The sequence below is a fragment of the Pan troglodytes genome, chromosome 2 (assembly GCF_028858775.2).
Source record: "Pan troglodytes isolate AG18354 chromosome 2, NHGRI_mPanTro3-v2.0_pri, whole genome shotgun sequence".
NCBI lineage: Eukaryota > Metazoa > Chordata > Mammalia > Primates > Hominidae > Pan > Pan troglodytes.
Window position 1 is genome coordinate 56,167,152 of NC_086015.1, and position 25,938 is coordinate 56,193,089.

General features: G+C 52.9%; 1 protein-coding gene across 15 annotated transcripts in view; it reads right to left on the minus strand.

Moving 5' to 3' along the window:
• POC1A (POC1 centriolar protein A) overlaps positions 1 to 25,938 on the minus strand; it is a 79,630-nt gene that overhangs the window by 48,408 nt on the left and 5,284 nt on the right. For all 15 annotated transcript variants that reach the window (XR_001713356.4, XR_010155598.1, XR_010155597.1 and 12 more), the window contains 5 exons: positions 25,535 to 25,714; positions 23,314 to 23,421; positions 22,175 to 22,290; positions 14,501 to 14,634; positions 1,447 to 1,515 (listed from right to left, as the gene is read on the minus strand). Coding sequence is in view for 11 of the 15 variants with exons in the window: in XM_063806806.1 (XP_063662876.1) it covers positions 1,447 to 1,515; positions 14,501 to 14,634; positions 22,175 to 22,290; positions 23,314 to 23,421; positions 25,535 to 25,714 (607 nt within the window). In the remaining 4 variants the exon portion in view is untranslated. The remainder of the gene's footprint in view (positions 1 to 1,446; positions 1,516 to 14,500; positions 14,635 to 22,174; positions 22,291 to 23,313; positions 23,422 to 25,534; positions 25,715 to 25,938) is intronic.

Consider the following 25,938-nt stretch of genomic DNA (forward strand, 5'->3'; position numbering starts at 1 on the left):
CTGCTGAATAAATTCCTAACAGTAGAGTGGCTATCATGAATGCAAATAGACAATGCCAATGTCACTCTGAAAAAGCTCAGAGTAGATATTAAACAGGCAGCCTGGGAGCTGATGGCAGCGCTGCTGGACCTACTTTCCACCAGGCTGCCTCTCCTACTATGTCAGTTGATTCTACCATGACTCTATTTACTGTGTGAAGTTACCAGTTTCCCTGTCTTCTAAGCAATAAGCCAGGCTTCACGCTCAGGGAAGGCTCAGGAGTCACTTTTGCCTTCCTCCTCCCTCGTCTGCTAGAGCAGGACTGGTGCTGGTGTGGGAAGATGCCTGCTGTCTCTAACCCAGGCTGTGGTCAAAGAGCCTCCAACTACCCTCTGCCTTACTGGAAGAGACTCAACCAAAATTGGTAGATTTGGCTGAGACCAGGACTAGTATAGGCCAATAGGACTTTTCTAGGCTGAGCAGCCAGAACTAAGAGACTGGGCAGTAGTGGAATAAACATTCTCGGCCATCCATCAGGTCAACAGTGGCACAGAACAGCCACCCTTTCCTCCTTGCCTCATCAGGGGCTGTGGTTCTCTGGACAAGAGGACCATGCGGACACTGGAGAAAGACTGCTGATGGTTAGACTCTTCAGTGCTCCTGGCTTCCCCAGTGCCAGGGTCTGGACTAGGCCCCAGAAGCAGGATGCCTGCCAGGAGACAGGTCATTGGTGGTTAGCAGTCAGGGCACAAGGCACCAGGGCTAACAGGCTGAAGCCTCAGAGCAGAGGGTGACAAGGTGGGATAGGACCTCTTCACAATGTCCTCTCTCTGCAGCCAAAAATACTGAAAATGCTGACCCCTCAAACAGTGTCCAAGGGGGCTGGGAGCAAAGAGCAGCAGATGACAGAGCAGAGGCTCCCAGGGCAGGAGAAAGACTCTGAAGTGAGACAGGCCCCAGTACCTGCCCCAGCTCTAGCATCTGCTGGGACTTAGTTTCCTCATCTACAGCATGGGGAGATCAGAGAGCCTCATCTCCCACATGGAGATGTCACGAGAATTAAATGAGGTATGAAGCTCTTGTCACATTGGCCATATTCCCAGGCCTAAAGTAAGATCATATTAATAATAATCATTATCTATTTATTTGGAATCAGGAAAATAACTAAAAAACCAACTTTTCACGACAACCATAGCCCAGCCTCCTTCCACTAAGCACTAGCCTGAGCAGTGAGGATTCTGAGATGCAGCCATGAGGTCGGCACCTGCAAGAGGCCCATTCTGGAGTGGCAAGGGCCCTGGATCTGGGCAACCCCACCCCAAGCTCCATCAGGGCCTTTTTAGTCGCTGAAAGCCACCAAGGAAGCTGGCGAAACCCAGCCCATCCCCCAAACACCCTGTTTGGTTCTGAGCAGAAATCAGCTCAGATTCCCTTCTTCACCATTCCATTCGACTACTCTTTACTTACTTGTTCATCAGAGCCTCCAGAAGCAAAATACTCCCCCGTTCTTGAAAAGGCAACAGTGGTGGCTGGTCCCTGGCAGAACAAACAAAAAATAACACACATCAAAGGTCATTCTCCATTCTAAATGCACAGGAAGAAAACGAGACGTTCTTGAATGAAAGCAGCAGCAGGATAAAGGACCGAGAGCCCACTCAGCCCACAGTCCTCCGTAACCTGTAGCCCAGGAGCCTGCCTGCAGCCAGGTGCAAGCACCACCGCTCAGGCTTCTGTTCCTGAGCACTACAACAGGGACAAGTCCAGGCTATGAGAATGTGGGTGACAGAGATGAGTGAATGGGACAGTCTGCGCTGGCAGCCCTCCAGGGCTGGCCTCATTGTCCCCACTTTCCCAGTAAGAAACCACAGGTCAGAGAGATGCACTGAGTCACCCCAGCCACAGCACTGAGACCAGAACTTGGTCCCTTTGACCCAGACCAACCCTAACACCCAACATCTCCCCAACACTGCACAGCTGCTGACCAGAGAAATAGGGATCTCCAAGGAAGAGCCAATGGCTCAAGCAGACAGGGCATAGTTCAAGGCACAGGTGACAGGAAGGTTTCCAAAGGTGCTTGGGCAGCAGAGCAACGTGACATGTCTCTCTAATGTGCATTCACTTTTCTTATGTTCAGGCCATGGGTAGTGATGTGCCCACTCTGGCTTCCCAGATGCTGAAGGTCTGCGTGACCATCTGAAGGGGAATGCCAGGCACACACCAGGCCGCACTCCAAGGGCTGGAGAGCAGTCCAGGGTGGGGGGGATGGGGGATGCATGATCTCCTAGCAAAGGAGGGTTCTTCCCCACATACCTAAAATCCATCCCAGAAAGGTGCTCAGAGTAAGGATCTGTTTAGCTACGACACCATGACCACAGCCACCACCATCTCTTCCTCTCAGTTGAACTTTTACTGTGGCCAGTACCTGGTATTCCCAAGCAAAATCAGATAAAAGAGGTTCTCTCCTAGAAGACAGCACAGCCACTGTCACCAAGTCCACCTCAGTCCCCCCAGATCAGTGCAGGGAGCGGCAAGAGCCCCAACTGCCCATCAGATGGGCTCTGGCAGCACATCTACAGCTGACTCATCAATGAGAGGAACATTGGGAGGCGCCTTCCACTTAATGCCAGAAAAGACCAGCCAAGTTCTGGGAGGGAAAAGGGACCTCAAGGCCATGGAGGAAGGCAGCTTTTGTCTCCCAGAGAGACAGGCAGGTTGAGAGGTGCCATTCAGCCTCAGACACACTGGACAGCAGGGAGTATGCCCACCCATGCTTCCAGAGTCCACCTTCGGCTCTTCCTCTCAGAGGTGCTCATAACACCTCTGACGAAAAAAGCAAGTACAACACTGGTGAACACCGAGCACTCAGGCGCTCAGAGCACAGCACCTGCATTTACCCACTGAATCCTGAAAGGACAGTCTGTGCGGTGACCCTTTGCCTTAGTCCACTTCTGTTGCTATAATGGAGTATCTGAGACTAAGTAATTCATAATGAGCAGAAATGTATTGGCTCACAGTTCCAGAGGCTGGGAAGTCCAAGATCGGGGGCCAGCATCTGGCAAGGGCCTTCTTGCTGAGTCATCCCACGGCAGAAGGGCAAAGAGAGGGTGACAAAGAAAAGGGGGCCAAAGTCATCCTTTTATAAGAAACCCACCCCATGGTAACAAACCCACTCCTGCAAGAATGGCATTAATTCATACATATGGGCATGGCCTCAGGACCCAAACATCTCCCATTATGCCCCACCTCCCAACAACCCACACTGGGGATCAAGTTTCTAATACATGAACTTGGGAACACATTCTAACCACACTACCCTTCCTAAGGGTGCCATGTCCAAGTGCAGGGAACAAAGCCTGAGAGGACACAAAGACAAAGCCTCTGGCCTACACTTGCCCTCCTGCCTTCTTCACACAGGTAGAGCTGCAAGGGCCCAGGAATGCCCCACTCCCAGCAGCCCTGGGAATCCTAAGCCACCATTAACCAGGATGATATAGATCCACTTTTACTAACAGAGAAACAATGCCCAATAACATCAGTGAGGGTGAAATCCCAAGTGTAAGACATCACGGGCTGTGTGGCCCCTGCTCATGCAGGGCCTGACTGCAGGATGAGGGCAGGGCATCCATCACTCAGATACCCTTTCAGGTGGACAGTCACCAAGGGGTTAACAGAGGGGTGTGAGGTAATTTCAGGTAATTTTTACTTGATTCTTAGAAATTTTGTCATTTTTCCGTTACTTTGAACCTTTTTTTTTTTTTTGAGGCAGAGTCTCGCTCTGTTGCCCGGGCTGGAGCGCAGTGGTGCGATCTTGGCTCACAGCAAGCTCCGCCTCCTGGGTTCACGCCATTCTCCTGCCTCAGCCTCCCGAGTAGCTGGGATTACAGGTGCCCGCCACCACGCCCAGCTAAATTTTTTTTGTATTTTTAGTAGAGATGGGGTTTCACTGTGTTAGCCAGGATGGTCTTGATCTCCTGACCTCATGATCTGCCCGTCTCGGCCTCCCAAAGTGCTGGGATTATAGATGTGGGCCACTGCACCCGGTCACAAACCTTTTTTTTTTTTTTTGAGACAAAGTCTGGCTCTATCGCCCAGGCTGGAGAGCAATGGTACAGTCTTGGCTCACTGCAACCTCTGCCTCCTGGGTTCAAGCGATTCTTGTGCCTCAGCCTCCCAAGTAGCTGAGGTTGCAGGCACCCTCCACCACACCCGGCTAATTTTTATATTTTTAGTAGAGACGGGGTTTCACCATGTTGGCCAGGCTGGTCTTGAACTCCTGGCCTCAAGTGATCCACCCTCCTCCGCCTCCTAAAATGCTAAGATTACAGGTATGAGCCACCGCACCTGGCCTACTTCGAATTTTTTAATAATGAATATATGGCATTGCTACACTAATATGAACACCAAACAACAAAACTACTTTCATTGTGAGGAAAAACAAAGAGGAAACAGAGAAAAGAGAAGGAAACCAGTACACGGAATGTCAAAAAAGATGGGCCTTTTGCCTGCCCAGAGCTCACTGAGTGATGGCAGGTTTCCAAGAAGTCACAGCAACTAAGGGAAAAATACTTGCAGGTCACTCTCCTTTCATGTCGTGACTCAACCACCAGAGGCCAAGTTGGGAAAAGGTGGTGGAGTCAGAGCAGCAGCAACAGCAGCAGAACCAACAAAACACTCAGCTCAGCAGGGGTCAGGACCAGAGCGCAGGCATTAGGAGCCCTGCAGATAAGGAGTGCTAGCGCTCCTTCACGAGACCAAACCCCAGGAAGTTCCAGGGATGAAGCGAGTGATAAGCTGTGCAGATCTGCAGTCCTCCCTAACAGTGCCTGTTTACCAAGAGGACCACGCAGCCCCTGCTCCAGGTACCTTCCACGAAGGCTCCTGTTCCTCTGCCTAGCAGCCCAGGGCACTCAGAGGACAGCACAGAGAACACCTGGGCTCTGCTGTGGGCCAAAGCCAATATGTACTGTAGAAGAGACTGTCCACTGCTGACATGCTTCAGGGCCTACCCTTGGAGGCCCCAGATTACTTCGGCCCCTGCTAACCTTCCAGGCTCTCTCCTCCCTGCCCTAGTGCTCCTCAAACACCATGATCTAGACAGAAAAGGTCCTCTCTTTCTCTATATTCTTTCTGCTGTCACCTGCATTGAGTTCTTAATTCAGGTATTTTCAATTTTTTTGGTTTTATATAAATCAATTTAAGGCTACAAATTTGCCTCTGATGACACCTTCAATAGATCCTGGAAGTTTCCAGTATGCAACATTTTCAGTCATTCACTTCCAAATGTTTAGTTTCCACTGTGATTTCCCCTTCAGCCCATTGGTTGTTTGAGAGTGCATTCTAGAATTTCCAGGCTGGGCATGGTGGCTCACACCTGTAATCCCAATACTTTGGAAGGCCGAGGCGGGAGGATCATTTGAGGTCAGGAGTTCGAGACCAATCTGGTCAACATGGCGAAACCCCATCTCTACTAAAAATACAAAATTAGCCAGGTGCGGTGGCACACACCTGTAATCCCAGCTACTCGGGAGGTTGAGGCAGGAGAATCGCTTGAACCCAGGAGGTGGAGGTTGCAGTGAGCCGAGATCATGTCATTGCACTCCACCCTGGGCGACAGAGCGAGACTGTGTCTCAAAAATAAATAAAATAAAATAAAGTTTCCAAACCATAGGTGCTTGAAGAGTCTCTTCTTACCATTGCCAGCAGCCAGATATGATACATGTTTTTGGAGACTGTTCTACCCTCATGATGGCTTATTCCTTTTATTTAATCAATCACTCTTCATGCATCAGGGTATCCACTTGGGGCAGGGATGTTGCCAAGTCCATCCTCTCCAAAGGCAAGACCTGTCTCTGGGTGTCTCTGCACATCCCTGAGGATTCCTCTGAGCAGCGGCTCCTGGCTGGGCCTTCAGCAGTGTGGATGCCGGCCTGCCCCCAGCTACCAGAGGTACCCACCTGTGGGAAGCCCTGGTCTCCCTCTGACTCCAGGCCAAGTCCATTAGCAGGGATGCCTCACAGGCTCAATAAGGGCCTCCCTCCCTCCCTTGAAAGACCAGGCAGAATCTTCAGGGAGATGGTCCTGCTTAACCAGTCATGAACCCAGACACAGCCTGGCCTCTCTGCTACTCTACCTGCTAACCGGGCCATATCTGGCCCTGGAGCTTGGCTGGATCCACACCCAGTCATTTTACCACACATCATCTTCTGTTGCCAATTTCCAGACCTAAAAAGGACCCACATTGCCTGGTTTCTTCAAACAACAAAGTATCAACAGAGAAAGATTTTTTTTTAAGGCAAAACAAAGGAGCCCATGGTGATTAGATTTCACAGTCGTGCTGGCTCTCGCTCTGCTGCTCCGGCAGCTCACACTGACCTCGCTGCTCTCCTCATCCTCCTCACCTTCTCCCGCCTGACTCTCAGAGGCCCTGTATGCCTGAACTCTGACTGCATGCCCACAACAGCTATGCTGGCAAACCCACCACCACCTCTCACGCGTTGCAAAATATTTTGTGTTGGCTCTCATATGCACAGTCTTCCAGTGAACAAATAGGATTGTCACACCACATGCCCCTCAGTCAGAGGTAAAAGCAGAGTGGCCATCACACAGAGAACGGGACTGAGGAGGCCCAACAGGCCTCTGGGGTGAGTGCTGTGGTCTCCAACCCCTGTGCTCAGACAGAGAGACAACAATCCAACTCACTGTGATGCTTCTTCCAGAGCCCCACCAGGAGGCCCCTGCACTCACTTACCAGGGTCTGCTGTGAACTGGGCTCTCATGGCTGAGTGGGGCCCATAGGAGGCCATCATAACTCCACAGACGGGGAGTGACCTCCTGTCCCTGGCCGAAGACACCTGCTCCCAGCCCTCAACTCTGGGCTGCTGGCAGGGGACAGAGGGCCAGGCCAACCTCTTAGTTTCTTAGTGTGAAATATATGAGCCGTTCTCTCTCTGCATGTCCTCTCACCTCTCACAGGAGGTGCCCGACCACCCAAGCCAGGTGTGACCCTCCTGAGCATCAAAACAGTCCTCCAAAATGCCTAGACAGGAGCTACAGAGCTCTCACAGAAACAAGGGAGGGGTGGCCCACTCCCAGAGCTGCCCTCCACCTGGGGTGGACAGAAGGATGGCCCACTGGCCCAGCCACTGTCACACAGCCACCTCCCCTCCTTGAAGGTGCATCCCCTTTGCTGCTGCTATCCCAACCTCAACCTAGGGCCCAGCATGGCGCAAGCACCCCATAAGCATCAGTGGGTCTCCTACTCTGAGCCTGCAAGTTCCCACCAACTAAGCCTCAAAGCATAGCCCTGAGCACAGACAGCAGCGCCTGTGCAGGTCTGGGTCCAGGGCAGGGGCTGCTCACCCACACGGGGTCGGGGGGAGGGTGGCGGGGGCGCATGGCACCGTGTGCAGCTCAGTCACTCTACAGCGACATGCACACCAACTGCACAGCCACAAACACCAGATTTAACTCCCCACCCACAACCCGCCCACCATCCTCTCCCAAATAGCTCTAGAGAACTTAAACCAAGTAAGTGTGGCTCAAGATTATGTTTCAGAAAATACAGAAAGATAAATCTGTATTTCTAGCACACTGCCCCCCACGCTTGCCACACATGGGGCTGTGAGGGCCTCACACGGGGCCTGAGGCTCTGAACAACCGTGGTAGTTGGTAGGGAAGCCCTTCCCTCTCCTGACCAGTGTTCCCTTCTGTAAAATGAGGGGGTGAGATGGGATCATGAGCCTCCATTGCAGCTCTGACAACCCAAGTCTGTATGACATCCAGTGAGAGGCAGGGACTCCCTTTCCTCCTGCTTAACGTCACAGTTGTGTCACACCCCCTGACCAAGACTTTCCAGAGCCTCAAATAGGGCACTGGCACCAGTGCCACCACGCGGGTCTCCTGATCCACCCAGCCATCCTCCAGGAGTCAGGCCCTTGAGATGACTGGAAGGACAGGCCTGACAAAGGGCAGTGCACATGGACGTGTACACCAAGGCACCTGGCAAAGCAAACCCACGAGGGCAGCTGGTGGGGACACGAGTCTGGGTCGGGGAGTCTCCCCAGCCCCTAACCAGGGGACAGATTCCATGAGCTGTGTGACAAGAGAAGCCAAAGCAAAATGTTCTGGGGGAGACAACAACCCTAAGCAAAAGTAAAAGGCAGATGAACCCCTGAGAGATTCCGAAGGTGCACAGGAGAGGAAACGCGCACCTCCAACCCTGGGGCAGAGGCCACAGCCCCATGCCGGAAATGGGGCAGCTAAGGCACCAGACACCCCCATGGGCCTGTTTTTCTAACAAACGGACTGCCCACCCACTCAGCATCACCAGGACCGTGTCCACAACAGAAACTTCTAATGCCCTTTTAAAGAGCTCTCACCTAAAACGGCATGACATCATTTTCCATGAGCTCAAGTGGAAAGGGATTAATATCTATGAGGACCTACTGTGTCCGGTGCTGGGAAATTTAGACACATCCTCTCCTACCATGAGGCAGACAATGGGATGTCAGTCTCACAGATAAGAAAAGAGACTCAGCAAAGTCAAGGTCTTGCCCAATGTCACATAAAAAGAGGCAACACTGGAATCATCTGACCCAGTGCCCAAGCCCATTCCTCCTCCCCTCCTGAAGCTCAGGCTGTTTCAGATGAACAAGATGGGAGAGAACCGATGGTTTTTCAAAACCAGAAATGGGTGGGTACAAACTGTTTGTTCCTAAAAATACTGGGGTTTTCCTGAGAAAGCTAAGTATCATCCCCCACCAGACAAGGCTGTGTAACCTCCCCAGCTGAACATATCCCAGCACTTGGCCTCAATCAAAGATGTTTGCAAAGGTGACCGATACAGGCTCTGGTGTTCCCAGGGCAAAGGCTGTGGAAGGAGGGCAATGCACCATAACCTGCAGGCAGCACCTCCCACATCTGTCCACTCTCCTCTCAGGATGGGCAGATTTGAGAGGCAGAGGGCCCTTTACCACCCAGAGTCCCCAAGCCAGGACTGCAGGAGAGAAGCACCAGAATTCTTCAGGGCCACAATAAACTTGTAACCAACATCCACCCCTGCTATGGTGTGAATGTTTTTGTCCCCAACAAAATTGATACTGAAATTGAATCCCCAGCCAGGCATGGTGGCTCACGCCTGTAATCCCAGCACTTTGGGCGACCAAGGAAGGCAGATCACTTGAGGTCAGGAGTTCGAGACCAGCCTGGCCAACATGGTGAAACCCTGTCTCTACTAAAAACGCAAAAAATTAGCCGGGCATGGTGGCGTGCACGTGTAATCCCAACTACTCGGGAGGCTGAGGTGGGAGGATCGCTTGAACCTGGGAGACGGAGGTTGCAGTGAGCCGAGTTCGCGCCACTGCACCCCAGCCTGGGCAACAAAGTGAGACTCCATCTCAAAAAAAAAAAAAGAAAGAAAGAAATTGAATCCCCAAGGTAACAGTGTTGGGAGGTGTGGCCTTTGGGAAGTGATTGAGTCACAAGGGCTCCGCCCTCATGAAGGGGATTAGGTGCACTTATGAAAGGGCTTGACAAAGGGAGTTTGGTCCTTTCCGCCCTTCCACCTTCTGCATGTGAGGACAGTGTTACTCCCCTCAGAGGATGCAGCATTCAAGCCCCATCTCGGAAGCAGAGGGCAGCCTTCCCCAACGCTAGTACCTTGATCTGTGACTTCCAGCATCTGGAACTGAGAAATAACTTTCTGTTCTTGATAAGTTACCCAGTCTCCGGTATTTTATTACAACAGCACAGAACAGACTAAGATAACCCCTTACTCTCACAAAATGAGCCTGCACAAACAAAAGGCCTCTCAAATGGGCCGATGTGTGCCACTCATGTGCCAGAGAGCTACCAAACCACCCGCACGCTGACTCCTGGCTGATAACCTGCCCTCAACACCAGCACACAGGTCCAGCCCAGGAGACCCAGGGCTACACTGGGTGATACTCATCTTAGCTGGCACTTGGCAAGTCCCTCTGTCCTGCTGCTCCCTGTACCTTAGGAGACAACTGAAAGGTAAATCGGGGTGAGTTTGGCCTCAACTCAGACAATAGAGTTGCAGCCCAACAGCACTGCACCCTGACCCTCCTTTTTCTACCCCAAACCTCCCCCACAGTTTCCCCAGAGGGCTTGCTGGGGCCCTTCTCCTGGCACCCGCAGAGCCCCCATGCCCAGGTCAAGGTCTGCCTCATCCCACAGCAGCTCCCTGTGGCTGACCTCACTGCTGCTCACCCCCAGCCTGCACTGTCCACTTCTCAGATGCAGAAATGGAAGCTGTCCCACCGGCCCTAAGATGCAGTAGCCCTCTCTCTCGCAGCTCTCCCAAGCCATCTCTGAGGACACAGCAGGTCCCCTGCGTCCAAACCAAAGTTTCATGGGGCTCCCTTCTGTTGGATCAGAATGGGGTCATGTAGCAGCAAGATGGGGACACAAGCCGACATAAGCCTGCTGGTACCCTACCTAGACCTGTGAGCTAAACACAAGAGTGACATCCGTGGGAGTTACGTGGATCTCATGAAGATGGAGTAGAGTGGTGGTTACCAGGGCTGGGATGGGGAAGGGGAGCCAGGGAATGAAGGGGTTAAAAAAAAGAGAATATAAATGTATTTATTACCACTGAACTGTACACTTAAAAATGGTAAAGATGGTGAATTATACACATATGTTACCCCAGTAAAGATAAATAAGTAAATAAAAACAAGAAGGCTGGATGCAGTGGCTCAGGCCTCTAATTCCAGCACTTTGGGAGGCTGAGGCAGGTGGATCACCTGAGGTCAGGAGTTTGAGACCAGCCTGGCCAACATGGTGAAACCCCGTCTCTACTAAAAATACAAAAATTAGCCGGGTGTGGTGGCGGGTGCCTGTAATCCCAGCTACTAGGGAGGCTGAGGCAGGAGAATCGCTTGAACTCAGGAGGTGGAGGTTGCAGTGAGCTGAGATCGCACCACTGCACTCCAGCCTGGGCGACAGGGCGAAACTGTCTCTGAATGAATGAATGAAAGAAACAAGAGTGAAATTACAAATAGAATTTTAAAAGTCATATGTACATGTGATAGAAACTGCATAGACACAGGTACTTGTCCCAGCTCTGGCACCCTAGAAGTCATAAGACCCCCTACTAATCCAGACAGCTCTCATTTTCACCACCTGGACTCAAAAAAAAAAAAAATGCTTTCCAATCTGCCATCCTCCTTATCCACAGGACAGAAGCCCCAGGCACCCAAGACCCACTCAGGAGCCCCAGGCTGCTCAGCCACACAATTCAGGAAGTGGCTGATAGCAGCTGCGCTCCATCAGGCCCTTGGCCACCAGGACCCCACCACATCGCCACCTCCCAGAACAGAATGTGAAAGATGAAGTCACCAAAGAACCAGCTGCACATCTTCCTGGAAGGTCTGAGTGAGTGGGAGCCCATGAGGACTCTATACCCGCTGCAGAGTGCCCAGGCAGAACCCAGCCCCTTTGTCAGCAGGCCCCTGTGATGTGGCCTCCAGCCAGGCCTTCATCAGTAATGAACATCCTCGGAACCAGTTGGGTGACAACACAGGCCCAGCCCCTACGGATTTCTACCCCCAGCTGGAGCAAAGCCACCTCTGATCCTAGCCACAGATCTCCATAAGCACTAGGTATTCTGTCCAGCCAGTGGACCCCGTATCTTAACCAAATCCCCAAATTAAGGTTCCTCGATTGCACTATGCTCCCTTGGGAAGCCAACATTAGCTGAATCTGTTTTTTGGGGGGTTTTCTGTTTTGAGACAGTGTCTTGCTTTGTCACCCAGGCTGGAGTACAGTGGCACAATCACAGATCACTGCAGCCCCAGCTTCCCAGGCTCAAGCAATCCTCCCACTTCAGCCTCCCCCGAAAGTGCTGGGATGACAGGAGTGAGCTACCACACCTGGCCCATTAGCTGATTCTGAATCACTCCAAATCCAGGGGCAGAGCTAAGCATGACAAGGAGCCACAGCAAACGCTGGCAGACCTGGGTCCCAGGGGTGCCAGGCTGTGGTATGGAGGTGAGCTGGTCTTTGCTGGAAGTAAGTAAGGCCTTCTCCTGGGCATCCCTGCCCCATACGTACTCACACACTCACACCCCTACCTCAGCCCTCAGCCTGGCTCTTCAATCATGCTGCTGCACATCATTAGTAAGGACCCCAAAAGAAAGCCCTCTCAAGGCAGCAACCCCACAGTGCAGGTGGGAGGGGCGCAGGAATCAGGCCAGGTTTGTCCGCATCGGGACCTTTCAACCCAGGCCAGCTGTAGAACCCAGTGTTGACCTGCCACCACCAGTTGGAGTGCATGGTTGGTCTCACCATGGGTCTTAAAGAGGAGGGATGGGAGAGAATCAGCCTCTAGAAAGGAGCAAGGATTAAAGTAAGTGCAGAGGTGGGGAAAGAGTCAGGGTGACCCTGGGCAATTTGTCTTCCTGAATCAGTTTGCAGAACCCTGAGCAAGCCAGGCCCAGGGGTTCCTACACCTGGATACCTGGAGTACCCCACACAGGGGCTGGGTGTCGTCGGTATCCCAGGACAAAGAACCCTTAAAACTTGTGGTAACTCAATCCTAAGTTCCTGTATTTGATAGGGAGTTTAGGGGGCTGGGAGAAGAAAATAATTTGAGCCTCATACGCTGACTCCCACCTTCATCTGAGCTGTACCCTGGGAGATGGGCAGGGCCTACCCACCTTCACCTGCCCTCCAAGCACTCTCTAAGACTCAGTCTACCTCTCAGCCAGCCTAACTCGTCTCATGCTGCCTTCAGCTCTGTCAGCCTCCCTGTGGAGTCCCCCTCTTCCCAGGCCAGGAAGCCCAGGAAGTAGAGCTATAACATCCATTTCCTATCCCTGGTGCCCAGCCCCGTGAGCTAGAGAGTCGATGATGAATGAACAAACAGACAGATGGCAAAATGAACAGAGGTCGTCAGTTCGTTTCTCTTCTTCTCCTTTCCTCTGGGCATTGTGAGCCTGGTGCCCTGAAGAAGAAATGACCCAGCCCTATCCACACCCCAAACCATCAGCTGTCCCTTGGCCTGGTTCCCGTATCTCTAGATTTAATAGCAGACAAGTGACCACACAAGGCAATGCGCCATGGTCCTTGCCTCACTTCCCGGAGAGAACAATGTCAATAGCTTTCGTTTATGTGCCAGATGCGATGCTAGAACACCGGGAATGACATTTTAGATCCCACATTCAAGTGTTTTCAGGCTAAGCGTGAGTTAGCTGTTTAAAGAACACTCACAAAAAGAGGTGATCACTTGATAGGCATCTGTTTCAAACTGTTTCTGAGTTTTGTTTTGTTTTTTTTAGGGGAGCAGGAGCGGTAGCAGCATTCACATGATTTTCAAATGCCCTCCTGGGCATAAGATCCCAAACGGTTACACATGAATCTGTATAACTTGCTTGTCCAGGGGCTTGGCTTGTGAACAGGCTTACACCAGGGCCAGCAGCCACCCCCTCTGGATGTGCTGGCCCAGGGAGAACAGGCCCACTAGTCCTGCACACTGGGTATGTCTCTGACAGGGAAGGCAAGGGGTCACAACAAGGCTGGGGGCAGCAAGCAGCCTCCAGACCTTGAGGAAGTAGAAGAAAAGGCCTATGTCCCCATCCCCTAGTCATAGCCAAATGGCCCCCAGGTACCCTAACTCAGATGGCAGTGGAAACCCAAACAACAGCTCAGAAAGCACCAGGCTAGACACCTCAGACTTAGCTGATAGTCTAAGACACATAAGCACCCCCAGGGCCTCCCTCAGCGTGGCAGGCAGATTAGAGACAGACTTGAATTCAATGGACTCCAGACCTCCCATCTCAAGTGGGCATGGTGACTACGCCCCAACAGGAGACATTCTGACGACCGCTCTGATCAGGAGGGCTCGGACACTACTTCCTAGTGGAAGTACTAGATGTGAAAGGCCCGGACCCAGGCCAGTTCCTGGGGAGAACTGCATGTGGCCTACTTCCCACAGCCAGCCCCCAGGGACCCAGCCCACCCAGGGAGACCAGGGAACCGGCTGCTTTGAAGCTCATTCAGAAAGGAGGCCTTTGCTTCCTTGATTCCATTCCAGGAATTCTCAAACGACAAACATGAAGAAGACTTCCCTTCTTCGTCCCAGCCTCTGCAAGACACCTGAGGTTGCCTCAGTCTCTAGACACACTGATGTCTGCCAGTCCAAGGGCCTCCAGGAAACCCTGATGTCAACTCAGAGCATGGATTCCAAGGCTCAACTCAACCTCTGGACCAAGGGATGGCTGAGGCCATTAGGGGACAGATTCCATTCAGGCCCCTAAGGGGCGGCTTGCTAACCATGCCCAGATGCAGCCCCCAACCCTTGCCCAATTCAACTCTTATATACCCTTCTCAGCTGCACCAGTCCCAGGCCCAGCAATCTGCCCAGGTCACACGGAAATGCCTCCATCCATCTCCCTGCAGGCTGTGTGGGTGACAAGCCTGTTTCTGCATCTTGCCCACTGCCCAGACAGTGACGGTACCACCACTCCACACCACTCAGCACCTGGCCGACACCTCTCACCTGATGCCCGTGGAGTGTGTAGAGCAGCCGGCCCTCCATCAGGTCCAGGATCTTCAGGGTTGAGTCACTGGAGGCTGTGATCAGGTAGTTTCCCGACGGGTGGAAAGAGAGCCCGTTCACTGCTGCACTGTGCACTGGGGGAAGGACATCAGTCAGGTGCTGGCTAGGAGGCACAGGGAGCACAGCTGAAGCCCAAGACGGGCAATCAGGGCCAATCGAGGCTCAGCACAGGCCTGATGGGGCTGGGTCAGGATGGTCATTGCTCAAAAGAGCTGTGGGGAACCCAACAAGGATTTCCCAGGAGAGGGGCACAATCGAAGAACAGGAAAAGGCCTGTTCAGAGCCAAGGGCAGGCAGTGGAAGACAGGCAGACAGAAACAGATGCAAAAACCAGAGGCAGCAGACGATTCCTCCATCCTCTCCCACAGCACCAAGCAGTCAAGCTGGAGCAGAATAGGGTACTCAAACATACAAACATAGCCTTTGGTCTGCCCGATATACTCTTTCTTTAAAGAAACCAATGGAAAACAAAACCCTTCAAATGTCAATACAATGCCACTGCCATACAGGAAGGACGTGTGTGGGGGCAGACGAGCAGAAAGCTAAGACACTCTTAGGAAGCAGTCAGGCCTGCATTCGGACCCCAAACCTCCTGCCTGGGCTCACCCCATGACGTTTTTGAGAGACAGAGTCTCGCTCTGTCGCCCAGACTGGAGTGCAGTGGTGCGACCTCAGCTCACTGCAGCCTCCGTCTCCTGGGTTCAAGAGATTCTCCTGCCTCAGCCTCCTGAGTAGCTGAGACTACAGGTGTGCCACTACGTCCAGCTGATTTTTGTATTTTTAGTAGAGATGGGGTTTCACCATGTTAACCAGGCTGGTCTCAAACTCCTGACCTCAGATGATCCACCTGCCTCGGCCTCTCAAGGTGCTGAGATTACAGCCGTGAGCCACCACATCCATCGTGAGCAAGCATCTTAACCACATTGAGCCTCAGTTTCTCCATCTGTACCATAGCACCTATGTGTAAGAGGTACTGTGTGGATGCTACTAAGTTAAGCACATGAGGTCTTTGCAGAGTGAGCCATCCAATGCCAACATGGATGTTCCTCTCCTTTGCCCCCTGTGTTCCATGCAACTCAAGGTCCTGCCACTTCACCCACTCAACAGCTTGGCCCTGTCCATGACTCTCTTTTCCCTACCATCTCAGGCTAACCCCACCATCTTTTCTGGTGTCCCTCACTCTCCAAGAGCCGGCCACCCCAGCTCTGTCGATTGCCCCAGCCGTAGAACTTTTTTACCCCTTGTTTCCAATGGGCCTGGGAGACTCTTACCCTCCCCTTTCCCTGACCTTAAAGCTCAGTACTGGAAGCTGCCTTCTCCAGGAAGCCTCCCCTGGCCTCCCGATTAGGGCCACCCCCTTCATTTGTCCTTCCAAAGCCCCACAAGCCTCCCATCGGTTCACTCTTCACATTCACATGCAACTATCTGACTCACATCTGGATCTCCCATGAGACCATGAACTCCATCAGGCAGGGGTGGTAAGTCCCCGGCACCAAGCAGGACTCAGAAAGTGGTTGGTGAGCAGGTGCTTAAGCTGGGTATCCAGAAGCCCCAGCAGGTTACACAACTCTCCCTCAAGGTCAAGAGCATGTTCTAGGTGAAGCTGGGGGCACACCTAGGCAGTCTACATGGGGACAGAGCAACTCCACAGCCAATGCATGGATCGGCTGTATCACAGCCTCCTAGGGTGCCTTCTGAGGAAAACCCCAGTGTCTTTCTTCCCATTACCAGAGGCCCAATGAGGAAAACCAGTGGGGCTAAAATAACCATGACCCTGCCAAGTCAGAATTGCCACCAACATAAAGGCAGATTCAAAACCAACCGTCATCTTAGCACTGAAAGGCTGTAAGAACCACTACTGGGTTGGTAAACACACCCAACACGAAACGGCCCTCAACAAGGCCCACAGGGTGCACGCAGTCCCTCAGATGCCAGCCCAGCTGATGTGCCGATGTGCCGGGGAGTCTGGATACGTGTTCCCAGGCACACTTAGGGGGAAACAGCCAAGGCTTTATGTAACATGATATTTATATCTGAACAACACCCTCCAAGCGCCAGGATCTCCAGGAGGCAGGCTGGAGAGGGACCAGTGGGGTCTCTGAAGCCAGCTCTTGGAGGCAGAATTCAGAGACCCCCCCCCACCAGAAAGTCTGCACTGGGATGAAGGCCACCTCCACCCCTCCATGAGCAGAAGCTGCCAGAGGAACAGCCGGTGGCAGGAGGGTGCAGAAGGGAGGGCATGCTCAGGGAGCTCTGGGCTTCCCAGCACTATCAAGGTGGCAGGGTCAGTGTATGGATGCCACACCAGAGGCCCCCACCTGGTCAAGCCCATCCAAGGGAAAGAATCTCTCCCAGAAGAAGGGCAACAGAATCTCCACTCCACATAAATGCCAGGAATACCCAAGCCTGGATAGAAACACCTAGAACCATTTACTCCAGAAGAGGGGCTGGCCTGGCATGCCAGGCTTTGGGGGATACCCCAGACACCAGGACCCACCCCACCTTTCCCCACTTGCTCTCCTGCCTCACCCACTGGCCGCACCAGCCTCCACTCTCACTCCTCCTGCCTCTGTGGAGGTGGTGGGGAGCGGGTAGTCTATGGAGGCCTCATCGTAAGAACCACCCCTGCATGAGAGTCTACCACGAAGGCTAGGCTGTCCCATGAGGGCATGAGCCTTCTATCATGATGCCTTGAGCGCCAAATGTCTGAGAATGATCCACTTTTTGTCAAGTCCAAAGCCGCAGGCCTCTTCTTGGCTCCATGGCAGATATCAGTGATGACACACACTGCCACCTGGGTGGTAGCTGTGAGCTTGTGGCTCTTATCCCATCTCCACCCCAAAGAGAGAACTCTGACTCCAGGTCAGAGATACACCAACATCAAACTTCTACAGATCCTCAGGGACCCAGGGATGAGGGCACCACAGCCCCTGCTCCCAAATACCAAGAACGAAAAGTCATGGTTTGTGGGCAGTAGGTGGTCTAAGCAGAGACCTGAGTACACCCATTCCATGCTGCTCTGCCTGTAGAGGCTTGGGCAAACCTAGGCCCACTACCTAACGGACTGCAAACCAGCCAAGGGCCCAGAGAAAGCCTGGGTGCCCAAGCAGGAGGTTCCTCTCTAGAGGAGACCATGCCAGGGCCAAGCCCCACCCCAACATCCTTCCACAAAAGGACTGCTCATTTTCCCCAGGGTGGTCTCTTGCGATGCGCAACTGATGTTACTAGTGACACAGTGGCTCTGGGTTGACAAGAGGCTTTGGATTCATACCACAAAGGTGCTCTGATACCAGCAGCAAAGGACACCCAAAACACTCCTCTGTGTAAATGCCGTGTAAATGCTCACTTCAGGACAGTGGGAGAGTAGGTTGGCTAGATCAGGTGGGACAGCACCACTGCACCCCAATCAACCCTTTTAGTCTCAAAACACCCAGTACAGGGTACAGGCCTGCCCTGCTAGCTGCAACTACTTAAAACCCTCCGGCCGGGCATGGTGACTCACGCCTGTAATCCCAGCACTTTGGGAGGCCGAGGTGGGAGGATTGCTTGAGTTCAAGACCAGCCTGGGAAATACGGTGAGACCCCAACCCCATCTCTGAAAGAAAAAAAAAAAAAGACAAAACCCTCCATGGCAATGTATCAGGCCAGGCGGGGGTGCAGGGCTGCACTAAAGACCAACGGACAGAGATCTTGGGACTGTATGAGTTCTAAGCCCTGCTGACAGCCAGCCAAAGAGACCACCTCTCCCAGGGAGCCTGGAGAGTAAATGACTAGAGTCACCAAAATGCAAGGAACCGAGCGTGAGCCTGTCAACAGAATGCCAGACTCAAAGGCCCTGAGGTGGAGACTCAGACCCATAGCTTTCTAGCTGTGTGACTGTGGGCTGCATGCTCCACATCTGTGAAATGGAGGGTAGACCTACTTTGCTGGCCACCCAGGCCTGTCACTGGATAATGGACCTGCACGTGCTGTAAGGCACGAAGCACATTACAGGTTCTGGGATGGGCGCTGCTGCTCAGATGCCTGAACAGTCTTAACGTGGGCTCAGAGCATATGGAGCTAACCCACCACCACAGGGATTGGCACTCCCAGGGCTCCACCAGCCCAACTCCTTGCTGAATTGAGAAATCAGAACTGCTCTCTGCAGTGATAGGCCAGAGCCAAGAAACTCCTTACCTAGGAGAGTCAGCCAGCGCAAGACAAATGGCTCCAGCTGCCTCCATAGCCCAAAGCCCCAAGTGGGCTTCAACTCCAACAACCCTAGCAGGAACAGGAAGTGCCCTCATAGAGCACAACTATGGATGGCTGGATGCAGGCAGGCTGGGGCTTGCTAGCCACACACTGCAGTATCATTAACCAAATCCTCTCACAAGAGCCCATCAGCGTCCAACACCCGAAGGCCATTCTGGAAGTGCCTGATGCCCATCCAGAGTCACTAGGGGAGACACTGCATGTCACTGTGTCCGTAGGTTTCCCTTGGGTTTCCTAGGGATCAGGGACAGAAAGAGGATCAGGCATCTGTTTCCAGAGTACTGGGAGCCCTTCCTGGGGAATGAGCCTCCAAAGAGATTCCACTGCACCTATGGGGGTGGGGGAGCCACTTGGGTAGAGGGTTTCCCCCTAGTTTCAGCTAAAGGTTTTCTGGGGAGCCCCAAGACCAGAGCAGACCTGGCCATGTCCTCCCATCAGCAGAGGATGAGAGGTATGTTCCCCCTACCCAGGGAGCTCAGATCAACCTGGCTCACTGCACCCCTAAGGGTCAGCCTAGAGGCTATGGGATGACTCCGCTATCCTGTGAACACCCACCACTGGCCACGGCATTGAGCAGGGAGCTCAGGGGGAACCGGCTGTGTTTATGGGGTACTCCAAATCCCGCTAAGCCTCCAATCTACACTAGGGGTGGCTTAGGGATGAGACACTGCAGGCCCACTGAGAGGCTGTCATAAGAGGCAAGGCCAGAAGCACAAGCAGACTGCAATCTCCCAGCAGGGCCTGTCAGCCCACACACTCAGCTCCACTCAGGACTCAGCCCCTGGAGCTCATCTGAGTCCATCCACACCTCCCCAACCCTGCCATCATGGAGATCCGCCCCTGCCCTCCGCCAAGCCTGCTCCCTCCAGGTCCCCAGCTCCCTCTCCCCAGTATCCACCGCTCTCCTCGGCTGCTCTGCATTGCTCCACCTCCTGACAACCCTCTTCACAAGACCCCACTCTCCTTCACTCCCCAGCCTCTGCCCTCCTCAGCTCTCCCATGCTTGGAGACGGGGTTCATACCTCTCACTCTGGCTGCTTTGTGGACCTTTATCTTCTGTGGCCCCTCAATTATAGGGGCTCAGAATGTGACCTCAGCCATTCTCACATCCCAGATCCCTGGGTCCAGCTGGCCCCTCCACCCCAACAGGGTCAGCTTCTCTGCTTCTACTCAACCTCTGCAACCCATCCCCCACTCTGATGCCAGCCCCTACTTTGATACCGGGCACAGCCGGACACCTACCCATCACTGGGACACATGGGGCACACCAGCCCCCAACCCCAGCAGGCTCTGGACACCGCTATCCTCTCAGATGTCCTTCTTCCCTTCACACCTTAAATGACGAGGCTAGTCCTAGCACTGCCAATCAGGCCACATCTTTGGGACCCCGAGCCGGAGATGGTATCCAAGGCCCTTCCCAAGGGGTACCTGCTGTTATACCCGTGAACACCAGGCCCAGGCTCCTGATCCATCAGAGATGGGTCTGGACCCTCCCAGGGTCACCTAGACATCCTCTCTGCCCAGTGTCAGGACTTATGTAGCACAAACCACATACCCAGCCCTGTGTTATAATCCTTTTGTGGCTTTTCCCATCAGAGCCTCACAAAGCCATGAGGAAGGCCTACTGGCACCCCCTTTACAGAAAGGAACCACAGCATGTGCTCCTGACCACTGTCCTGCCTCATCGCCTTCCACTCCCATCTCTCCCTGTCCAAGTCCTCCCTCCTCTGCACCTGCCCACGTTCCCCAGGCAGCTGTGCAGATGTGCCCCATCCCCAAGCCCCAGCCCTTCACTCAGGCCTGGCCCAGAGCAGAAGGCTGAAGGAAGGATAGGAAAGATATGGGCTCCAAGTGGAGGCAAGCCCCACTGCTCTTCTGTTCCAGAAGCCTCTGTCTGAAAGAGCATTGGTAACAAACCTCAGGGCTTCCTATGGAGGGGGGGTGGGGTGGGGGAACAGGTTCTTGTGGCTGGCCCCTGCCACCTGGTGGTGCTGTAGGGTACTACAGGCCTTAACCAACCAGGTTGGCCTCACCAGCCCAGACAGGACCAAGACAGTGTCATTGCCATCATCACTAACATTGTACCTCCTTCCCCCCATTTTGTGCCAGCCACCCTCTCAATTCTTGATATGAAACAACTCATTAAACCTCCCAACACCTCCTGTGAGACAGGCCCCATCATTGTCCCAGAGGCCCCACAGAGTCAAATGACCTGCCCAATATCACACAGCCAGGAATGCTTTAAAAGCCAGCTGCAGAGCCCACTCTCCACCATGTGCTGTTCAAGATTAGGATCTTCTCCCCATTCTGGGAAGGTGTGCTCACCTCTGTTACCCCAAAGAAAGTGCTGTACTTGAACACCAGGAGTCAGCTAGGAAGGGTGTGTGTGTGGCAGGGGTGGGTGGGGTCAGAACCCCACACCTGTGTCCAGCCATGTCCTTCCCATTTCAGGTGTGGCTTAAGGAAGCGAGCCCAAGAACTTTAAGCTTAGTCCCAGGTTAACAACCACGGTTCTTCAAACAACTCCAGCTCTGCCTCCTTCCTGGTCTCGGCCCTGGTCCAGTCTTGCTCATCTCTGTTTTGCCAGCTACACAATTCCCAGTTTCTCCAATGACCCCTCACCAGCTCCCTTCCCTGAGCCCATCCCTGGAACTGGGGCGCCTCATGGCCCTGCCCACTCATACTTGCTCTCAGGCCAGTTCCCTACCCAGTACTCTCAGCTAACTCATCCTGGGCATGTCTAAGTCTGCCCTCGCCCTCCAACTCCCACCTGGAGCCTGACATGAGCCCATGCCCACTGCCCGCCACCCTGCCTTCCAAGGGCTACCATCCTGGGCCTGGCCCCTAGCTAAGTCAACCCTCCCTATGACTCTACATCTGTGGAGGACACTGTAAGACCAGAGGTGGCCACGGTCCCACCAATGCTGGCCTCTACTGACAGCCCTGTTCCCTTTACCACAGGTCAAGGGCTGTCACCTTGGCCCTGGAGGGCAGAGCCTCCATCACCAGGAAAGGCAAGTGGCATGCCCCTGAGAAGTGGTCCTCAAGGGAAGCCCTGACCAGAGCCCCAGTGAGGACTCCCCATCTGGCCCTGCAGTATGTGTGAGATTCTGCCACTTCGGAGGTGAGCATTGACTGGCTCAGTGGAAGCCAGGTAGCACCAGGCTCCATCTCCTGGCCAAGGTTCCAAGCCAGGCCAGCCATGCCACAGACTCCCACCCCTGGAATCCCAACAAACCCAGGACACCTTCCTGCCCAAGGCCATCTCAGACCCATTTAAGCACTACAGCACAGGACAACATCCAACACCATCACAGTCCCACCAGGGCTGCCCTTGGGCCCAGGAGGCTGTTCACCACTCACACTGATAATGCTGCAGCAGCCGGTGAGTCCGCACGTCCCACACCTTCACTGTGTTGTCCATGCCGGCAGCGGCAATGCACGTCCCACTGGGGTGGAAGTCCACATAGGTGACAAAGCTGGAAAGACAGGGGCCACTATGCACTATAGGAGGTCTGCCCTGGTTCAGGACGGACCCAGAAACATTTGGTGCTTTCCCCATCCCTGTGTCCTGCCCATGCTGTTCCCTTGACCCAGACACCTCCTTTCTGTCACATTTGTTTACCAGGTGGCCAAGGGAGAGCAAGAAGTAAAACGTGAGAACAGTGGCCAGCAACAAACTAAGGTGGACTGACCAGGGAGCACATCCCACCACCAATTTTCAATACAAGTTGAGAGAGCTATCTTCAAACCCAAAAGTCAGCCAGGCTCCCCTGGGATTTTCAAAGTTGGAGCTGGTACCCTTCCCAGGGGTGGCTGCAGGGCAGATCCTGCCAGCTGAGGCACAGGTGGGAAGGTCCAGCAGGACTACAGGGCCATTGGCCCACCCCTCTCTAGGAGACAGGCCAAGGACCCTCACCACACCCATATGTGATACCCAGGCTGGTACCATGTCCACCTCTCAAGGAGAAACCCTTGTGGCTCCCAGCCCAACAAAGAAGGGCAGAAGCTGGGGTCTCTACTCAAATGTAGGCACCTCTCTCTCCTGATGATGTGGCACAATATGAACAGCCACCATCTGCTACAAGAACCCAACAAGAATTTTGTAAAGCCATCATCATGGATAACATACCAAGAGGCTTTAAAATGTAGTTTGGGCAACTGAGTGTCAACTGCTGACAGACAGACATGTTGTAATCCTGAGAACCAGAAAGTGAAGGAGAAAAAGAGGAGCACAAATAATTACACAGCTCCAAAGAATTGCATGGCTTGAGGTTAAGCACTCCTGCTATTTGTGGGATGGGGCCAAAGCTTCCATCCACACAGCAAAAGATACAATGCTAGGTTGCCAGACCTCGCAAAAAGCACCAGACAAGGGGCAGCAGTGATAAGGCTGCTGGTCCCACGGCTCCAGCCACTGAAGGCCACTGGGCCTCCTTATGCCCAGGTCTGTGCTCTGTGCTTGAGCGCCTACAGGTGGAGGACAGCATCTGGGGACTCACCCGCCATGCTCGCAATACGAGTGGACACATTCCCGGCTGCTCTTGTCCCACAGTTTAACAGTCTTGTCATCACTGGCAGACACGATGAGCCGCCCGTCGGGGGAGAACCTGAACCGGGTGGGGCACAAGTCACATCACAGACTAACAGACGACATGGGCGCCACACACCTTCTTCCACAGCCACTCTTCCCCGAGTGCCTACTATCTGCCTGCAGGAACCACCCGGGGTCACATGCCCTGCTGTGATTTTTTTTTTTTAATTTGAATACCCTAATTTGTCTTTTCAGGAACAAATGCATTGCATCCTAGGAGGCAATGTTACTTCTGTTTATTTGGTCATATCTTAAATTATACTTTGTTTCTGAAAATAGTTAACTTTTAGCACATCATTTTTCTTTTTTCCTTCTAAAGAGTTTTTCAGGAAACTGTGACTAAATTTTGTTTTTGTTTTTGTTTTGTTTTTTAGACAGGGTATTGCTCTGTCACCCAGGCTGGAGTGCAGTGGTGTGATCTCAGCTCACTGCAGCCTCTGCCTCCTGGGCTCAAGAGATCCTCCCACCTAAGCCTCCTGAGCGCTGGGACTACAGGCGTGCACCACCACACCCAGCTAATTTTATTTTATTTTATTTTATTGTAGAGATGGGAGTCTCACTATGTTGCCCAGGCTGGTCCTCTAACTCCTGGAGTCAAAGGATCCTCCCACCTCATCCACCCAAAGTGCTAGGATTACAGACATGCGCCTTCAAGCTCGGCCTATGACTTAATTTTAAATGTTATAAAAATGTTTCCTTTATTTTTTTCTTCCTGAATCTGTGAAACTTATTGATCTTTCCTGTTGCTCTTGTTTTCGTTTTCTTACGTAGCTTCATGAGCAAATAGCCCCTCTCCCATCCCAACAGCAAACTCTGACCAAAAGGGAAAAAGAGAAATTCTTCCTGACTTAGAGGAAAACCAAACATAAATAAACAAAAAGAAAAGAAAAAAAAAAAAGGTGCCTGCCTCACGAGTGAGCACAGAGCAGCCTCATGCACATAAAGCCCCAGCACTGCCCCGACGCACAGCACATGGCAACATGAAGCCGACTGCCTGCCGGCAACATTTGCATAAAGGTGGCCAAAAGCTCACCATCAGTGTCATTACTCTGGGACCAGGTCCTCCGAGTCTACATTTGACTCAAGTGCGGGTCAGCAAGACACAATCTGCCAACAAAAGGCATGAGGTCCTGGGGACTGCCACCAAAGGCCCAGTATGGACTTGACACCCCAGTTTGCTGGCCTGGCCCCTCCTGATCTCAGGACCCTAGTCATAAAGCCTCTAAGAGCCATCAGGGGTCTCCCAGGACAAAGGAATGGGGGTGCCCTGGAGAACAGTAACTTGTATGGGGTCCCCAGAAGAACACAGCTCAATAGTCCCCAACTTCTGACTCATGTGGTTTCCTAATGTCACCTGGCACCCCAACCCCTTCCTCTGAAGCAAAGATATTTGACCCATAGGGAAGCTCTGTTGAAAGGAATAAAATAAGCTAGAAGTAGGACTATCTGTCTGCAATTCTTGGACCTTGAAAGGTCCTTTGGGTTACCTGGCCCGCTGTGTGCACAGCACTGGCTCCCTGGCCAGCAGGAAGGCTAGCCTCCAGGCTAAGCCCCCCATCTCCGAAGCCTGGGCCCCCATCTGGGAGCTCTGGAGCAAAATCATCCCCTGAGAACATCCCAGAGGAAAGTAGGCAAGCCTTACTGTCAGAGAGAGTTGGGTTCAAACTCCAGCTCTGCCACAGACCCACCGTGTGCTCTGGGACAAGATACTACTGTTCTGAGCCCCCATTTCCTCATCTGCAAAATGGAAATGCACCTAGCTTGCAGAACTGTCTTAAGGAACAAAAAGAAAATGTGTAGTGGTAGTACTGAAAGTACCTAATTGTTTTTGATAATAAATGGCCCCTGTTGACCCAGTTTGTGCTTTGCCAACACAGATGTCAGAGGGTCATCATGGCTGACTATGGACTAACTTACATGTCATGCATCAGCTCCATGAAGCTTCTCGACAACTTACAATGCAGGAGCTATTATTGTTCCCATTTTACAGATAAGGAAACTGAGGCTGAGGAAGCTTAAACAATGCCTAAGTAACTTGCCCGAGGTCATAAGTTGGTACCTAGCAGCCCCTGGGCCAGCCCCCAACCCCCAGGGTTCCTCCAAGGGTCTCCAGACAGAACAATGCTCACTTGGCACAGCGGACCCAGTTGATATGCTGGCTCAGGGAGAACAGGAATTTCTGGCGATGAGTTGCCCACACTTTGACTGTCTTGTCATCAGAGGCTGTCACGAAGGACTGGCCATCACTGCAGAAGTGGACACTCCTCACTGTGGCTGTGTGTGCACGAAACACAGTGGACTCACCTTTGCTACAAGGACAGGCATCCAAGAGTAAGGAAACCCATAACAGTGACATGAGAGCCCACAAGCACATCAAAGCTCTCCTACTCCTCAAGCACCCCTCCCAAAGTCAGTCAAGCCCGAGTACCCCAGTCTCCACAAGGGAAAGCCAGAGCCTCTCCTATATGAACAGAGCACCATCTCTAGGCCCCACCCACATGAACACAGCATCAGGTGGCATTTCTTTAGGGAT